General features: G+C 33.4%; 1 protein-coding gene across 2 annotated transcripts in view; it reads left to right on the top strand.

Annotated features, from left to right (window-relative positions):
• Parg (poly(ADP-ribose) glycohydrolase) overlaps nt 1-6,734 on the top strand; it is a 124,562-nt gene that overhangs the window by 22,316 nt on the left and 95,512 nt on the right. For both annotated transcript variants that reach the window (XM_004646971.3, XM_023707240.1), the window contains exons 5-7: nt 414-536; nt 657-740; nt 5,300-5,374. In XM_004646971.3, the coding sequence (XP_004647028.1) occupies nt 414-536; nt 657-740; nt 5,300-5,374 (282 nt within the window). The remainder of the gene's footprint in view (nt 1-413; nt 537-656; nt 741-5,299; nt 5,375-6,734) is intronic.

Genomic DNA, 6,734 nt, shown 5'->3' with positions numbered 1-6,734 from the left:
TAAAAATTATTAAGACCTATGCAAAACAGAATGACATGAAGCACAGTATAGGCATTACAGAGCAACAGGACTAGGAATACGTTTTAAGAGATAACAGTATCTCCAAAATGGGGAGTAGGATTTTATGGGCAATGAATGTGTCTAGAAACATCTGGAGTTAGGAAGACAGGCTGTTGGCAGAAACTCAGATTGTGAGGCCCAGTACCTAGAAAGATGGAAATGTGCAGGATGTGGACTGAGAAACTGATAGAGAAGTTGTAAGGAGTAGCAGCAGCTAAAGAAGACTCCTGAGGGCCTTGCTTGGGAGCCGGCTCCAAACTATATTTACTCTGGTTCCTTTCTTCAGATTATTTTATAGAAGAAAGACATAGTTTTTATGTACTTACAATTTTCCTATTTACCCTTTATTTCAGGTAGATCTTTTGCGAGCAGGAGAAGTTCCTAAGCCTTTTCCTACACATTACAAAGATCTATGGGATAACAAACATGTCAAAATGCCTTGCTCTGAGCAAAACTTGTACCCTGTGGAAGATGAGGTGAGAACAAAACTGAAGTTCTTTTAGGCCCTGAAACATGGTGTAGCACTCTTTTTGACTTGATTCTGTGATACACAGTAATTTCAAGTAGCTTGATCTTGTTTCTCTTTCTCCTTTAAGAATGGTGAGAGAACTGCAGGGAGCCGGTGGGAGCTTATTCAGACTGCACTTCTCAACAAATTCACTCGACCTCAAAACCTGAAGGTGTGTTCTTTTTGCTATTTTTGTCTCTTATCTGTAACTCTTAGAGCTGATCCTTCTGTTTTCTCTCTCAGAGACATTTTCTGATCATAGACTCAAGCAGCAGCATTATTTATATGCAGAATGCTTCTTTTTGTCACTAGAAAGGCTCCTCAGATACTCTGGGTGATTGAGGCAGGTTAGCAAGTTTGAGTCCAACCTGGGCAACTTATGAAGTTAGTGAGAACTGTCCCAAAATCAAAATAAAAAGGTTTGAGGATATAGTTCAGTGCTAAGGCCCTGGGTTCAATCCCAAGTACCACGGAAGATGGAGAGATGGATGGATGGATGGATGGATGGATGGATGGATGGATGGATGGATGGATGGAAGAAAAGACTTTTTAGAGACATTCTAATATTCTTAGTTTTCACCCATTACTAGGAAATGACTAGAAGAATTGAGAGTTGTAAATGACTTGCCTGGAGCTGTATAAAATAATTTGGAGAACTAGAAATAAGACCTCTGTTTCTTGATTCCCTGTCCAATTTCCTTCAGTCTAAGCTTCTCTTATTTTTTGTTTAAAAATTATCATGTTTCTGAAATGTCTTTATGAGGAAATCAGGAAAGAATTATGACTCTAGCTATATGTGCCTAAAGGGAAGCAGAATTTGCTAATGATTAAAGTATACATTAAGTATTCTGCTTTTTATTGCTTTTAATATAGCTTCTAGCAATTTAATAATTTATTAATCTTAATGTATATTGGCAGTCATTTATTTTTACTTTTTTTTTGTATTTCATTTAAAACCATAAGGGCAACTCTTAGGTTGTTGTTATAGTACATAAAATATTTATGAATAGATACATTTTTTGTAGAGGGGAATGCTATAACTATAGAGATTTTTAACATGAAAGTATAAACAGTGATATAATTTTCTCATTTTCCATGAAAGTGAGTTTCATTTTCTTTTAGTGGCTTAATTTGTTACGGATATTTTCTCTGGTTTTATAGTATTGCCCGTTTATACTTAAGAGTTATTTTATACCTTTCACTAGCTCCTGATTTTTTCTTTTTTTTATATGAAAAATGTTAATGTGTTGTACACTAATGTATTTTTAGAAGTTCATTTATTTTAAATGTTTTTTTTTAAGTGGAAAAAAGTTATTAAGGTCTATTAGAACTTACTTTTTATGTTTTTAGTTTTTTATTTTTTTGTCCTTGAGACAGACTCTTGCCATGCAGTTCAGCTTGGCCTTGAGCTCACTTTCTAGCCTAGGCTGGTGGTGAACTCTCCGTGATTCTCCTGTCTTAGCTTCCCAACTGCTGGGATTACAGATATCTGCCTCCATGCCCAGCATAGAGCTTATTTATTTTGTAATATAAAGTTAGTTGCATAAAAGTACATGTAAACTCCTTATGTTCATGGTATTTATGCAGCTTTACTAATTTATTATTTTTCCATTTTAAGCATGATGGACCATCATTTGCTTTATGATCAGAATGAAAAATTATGATTAACATTCCATCTTTTGTATAGATATTTTTATAAACTATTGACCTTACCCCCCAAAATGGCATGCAGAAAATAAACAAATAAATAAATAAATAAATAAATACTATTTAAAGGTGGGGAGGATGTAGTTTGGTGAGAGTCCTTGTTAATAGAGCACAAAGTCTTCAGTGCATTTCAATCACAGGAAAGAAAAGAACAAAAGGGGGGAATACTGTGTTAACAAAAGCTATTTGTATTTACTCCTCTTATAAGCATGAACAGTCAGTATGTGCATAAATGGGGTATTCATGGAGATCGTCAGCTTGCCAGTAAATACACTAGACACCACTTTGATGCAGACTCTTTAGAAATTAACATACCTGTCCAGTAATGTATCTTAGGATAGCTTTGTATTTCCACCATTTTTATCTGCATAAAGTATCATTTGTCATTCCTACAGTGTTTCCTTTGTTTTCAAAAAACAAAACTGCAAAAAAAAAAAAAAAAAGGAAAAGAGAAACCCCTAAATATTCACAAACACAGAAGCAGCCCAGTTAAGAATGCTGTCTAGATCCTTTGGAGAAATAGTCTTACAGTTTTCTAAACAGGCTGGTTTTAAAATTGCTTGTGTTTTTCTTCAAGTAGTCTGCTCGTGTCTAGCAGTCCCTTAGTATGCCATGTTACCTTAGGAAGCAATAATTGCTTTAAATGAATTTCCTTTCTTATTTATCTTATGGTAGATACAACTAAACAGAATAATCCATTGAAATTTTCTTCTGCTTGTGATAATTGTCTCCATTGCTGAAAGAATGCTAGGAGAGAAGGAGAAAACATTAAATCTCTCTGACTGAGTATAATACTTTTTCCTGTTTTTGTACCAGTTCATGTTAAATTTAGAGGGATCCAAAAGGTTCAAAATTTTAAAAAAGAACGGTGTTCTCAAAATTAGTATTTCTGTAAGTAATGTGTCTGATAATTTATATGAGAAGGACTGTTTGTATTCATTATGCATTATGAACTAAAAAGAATATTCAGAGATGATAGCTAAGACTACAAAAGAGCATCCCCCCCTTTTTTTTTTCCTAATGATAGGCCTCATGATGAACTACTTCTGAGATTTGAAGACTGAAATAAAAACAAATACAATCAGTCCTCTGTATGTACAGGTTCCTTGTCTTTAAAAATGATTTGAAAATTTTGGAGGGAAAGAAATTGTGGCTGTAGTTGAATACAGACTTGTTTTTTTGTCATTAACCCTTAAAACACAGTATAACAACTATTTACATAACCTTTGAATTGAATTAGTTACTGTAAGTAATCTGAAGGAATTCAAACTATATGAGTGGATGTACATACACAAATGCTTTCCTGTCTTATATCAGGGACTTGAGCAGCCTCAGGTTGTGATATCCTGGGGGTAGGGAGTGAGCTTGAACCCATCCCTCACTGATAGAATGGGATAGCTATGTTAGGTGTTATTGCTAAGTATGAATTTCCGTTGAGGGCTAGAGTGCAAATGCTATGCAAATGTTTTTCTTCATTAACTTTGAGGAATAATTCATAAGAAAGTGCATGCTTTCAAAGTATGTAATTTTTTCATTTGCCTTTGGTAAAGGGTCCCATCACAATCAAGTTATTTATGGCACCTAAAGATTCCTCTCATTTTTTCGTAGTCAATTTCAGGTTTTACTCTGGTTTCAGTAACTTACCAGCTGTGTTTCACAGTATGTTTATAAATTATATTAATGAAATCTCAGTCTGTGTGTTTTAATATCTGACTTCTTTCATTCAGAATGAAGATTTTTGAAACCTACATATGTCATTGAATATATTAGTGTGTTGCCCCCATATGTACTTTGCTTATCTATTCATTTGCTAATGCACATAGCTATTTGTTACATTATATATGGTTTTATTATTTGTTACTTTATGCAATTTTGAATTCTGATATTCATGATAGAGAGAAAATCCATAAAATCTTTTAATTCATAACAAGTTTTATTTTATGACTTGTGAGTGAAAAATAAAAGCTTTTTGTGCCCTGTTATTCTATGGTTAATGTTAACTTTTCTGAAGGAAGTTGGATATCTCCTAATTCCAAGTGAATAAGAAACATTTTGTGGGATCAGGTATTAATTTAGGTGCTTGGTACTCGGTATTTTTAGGAAGCTGTTTGGCAGAATGTTAATTTTTTAAAAACTTTCTTAATGAAAAAATTTGAAAGGTTTATTGTAGTATTCTAGTATTTTTCAGACTTGTGTTTCAGTTTAAAAAGTTTTACTTAGTATTACCAGGTTTATATATTCTATGTATTTGTTACTTTATTGTTATATATAATAAAATATAAAAATAGATATTTAAGTGGATGAGATAAGACATAATTATAAATATTTCTTCCTGCACAATGAAGGGATTGCCTTATGCATGTCTAACTGGAAACTAAGTGTATAGCACTGGCTATTCAGACAGTTGAAAGTTACACCAGCAGATGGCATAATATTTTGACTTTTCATTCTCTGTAAATACATGATTTGTGTGAATTGCTAGTAAAAAAATAACTGGTTATATGGAGCTTGTAAAAGTAGCTGATAGTAAGGGTAAAGTTCGTTTTATACTTGAAAGCAGTATTTCTTAATGTTTCTTTCATCATTACCTTCTATCTCAGAAGCCTTTTAAAACATTTTCCCCTTACCGCATCCTCACCCCCCCCAACACAAAAATTCAGTACTACAAATAGAACATGTTTCTCTGTATGAGCATGTTGGTAATAATCCTTTTTGTGTCCATGGATCATTGTGGTCTCTTATTTTTCATCCTCCAAGAGTCAATTTTTGTCAACTTTGAATGTATCACCCCACTTAGATAGTATGCTTTAAGGTATTCATGGTTTTTCCCTCATCTCATTTTTCTTACATGAATTGTAAATTAATATGCATTCTATTTGTAGTTATTGATATGGGGCAGCTAATGGTACAAGGATGCTTGTCCAGCATTGAGAAATTTATGGAAGTAGTTCATAATAAAAACATGCTATTCATAGGTAATTCGCATGGCTGTATCATGAGATTTTATTTCTACTTTTTCCATAGGATGCTATTCTGAAATACAATGTGGCATATTCTAAGAAGTGGGATTTTACAGCCCTGGTTGATTTCTGTGATAAGGTAAAAGTATACTTATTTCTTTAGCTCTAAAATGATCCAACAACTCTGTAATTTGAGAAAGATATTTAGAATTCTTGTACACTGACAAAATTATCTTTTATTTTTATGGGTTTTCTATATTTTTTTCAGTGACTGTTTTAGATAGAGATAATTAGGATTTAATACAAATTTTTTTATTTTGATAATGTGTATTTTCTGTCATATTATCATACTGTTATTGACATTATTAACATATACGTGATATTCCATGACTAGATTTGACATTATTCCTTATAGACATATAAATTGTGTTCAAATTTATCCTATTGTAGTAACCTGTGTATGTGCATGTGTGGATACGTGCTTGTGTCTTTTTATATTTGATACTGTGTCTTTAGATGGTTCCCGAAAATTGGATGGCTAGGTAAAAGAACGCCAGATGTGTATAGCTGTGTATATATGCTATGAGATCATTTTGCATAGGGAATTGTAGCCCTCTGCCATGCTGCAAGTGATGAAAATACAACTTTTACACATCTACAGAATGGACGTTATCTATTTTGAAAAATGACAGCATACTTTTTTAACATTTATTTTGAAATAATTATAGGTTCACAAAAATTTGCCAAGAAATATATAGTGAGAAGGAGTCTTATCCACATCTCACTTTCCCCCAGTGTTGATCACTTGCATAACTTTATATAGTGTCAACACTAAGAAATTGACATAAGAGCTTACATAGATTTTACCAGCTTCCCATGCAGTTGTTTTGTGTTTCTGCATAGTCATATCTTATATTCCCCAATTCCATGTAACTGCCCCTCATCAAGAGTCACCCCATTGCCACATAGCTGGCTTGCTGCCCTCTGTAGCCAAACTGGCCCCTTCCTGACTCCTGATAGCCATGCAGCTCTCCGTCTGCTACCATTTCTTTTCCCAAAGGGTTGCAGTTTGTAGCCTTTTCAGATTGCCTTTTATCACTAAGCACAGTTGTCTTACACTCCTTATGATGTGTCAGGTTTTTTTTAATCCTTCATTGCTAAGCAGTATTCCGTACCATGTAAAGAGCATAAAGGTAGGCCTATCTAAAGGCATTTGGGTTATTGTGCTTTTTACTGTTTTAACTAATGTTGCTGTGAACTTTGTTTACAGTCTTCTGCATACAAATAGGTTTTTGCTTTATTTGTGTGTATGTGTGATAAATATCCAAGAGTGCATTTACTAAGTAAAAGTTGAGTAAGTTTATTTTTAGTTTTAGAAAAAACTGGGAAACTAACACTCCAAGAGCTGTACCAAGCAATAACAGTTTACTTAGTAACTAAGTCTCCCCTCCTACAAGGAAAAAAGACTCTCCTGTGTATTCTGTTTTAAAAATTATACA

This window comes from Octodon degus, unplaced genomic scaffold (assembly GCF_000260255.1).
Source record: "Octodon degus isolate 3935 unplaced genomic scaffold, OctDeg1.0 scaffold00285, whole genome shotgun sequence".
NCBI lineage: Eukaryota > Metazoa > Chordata > Mammalia > Rodentia > Octodontidae > Octodon > Octodon degus.
This window is presented reverse-complemented; position numbering and strand designations above follow the sequence as displayed.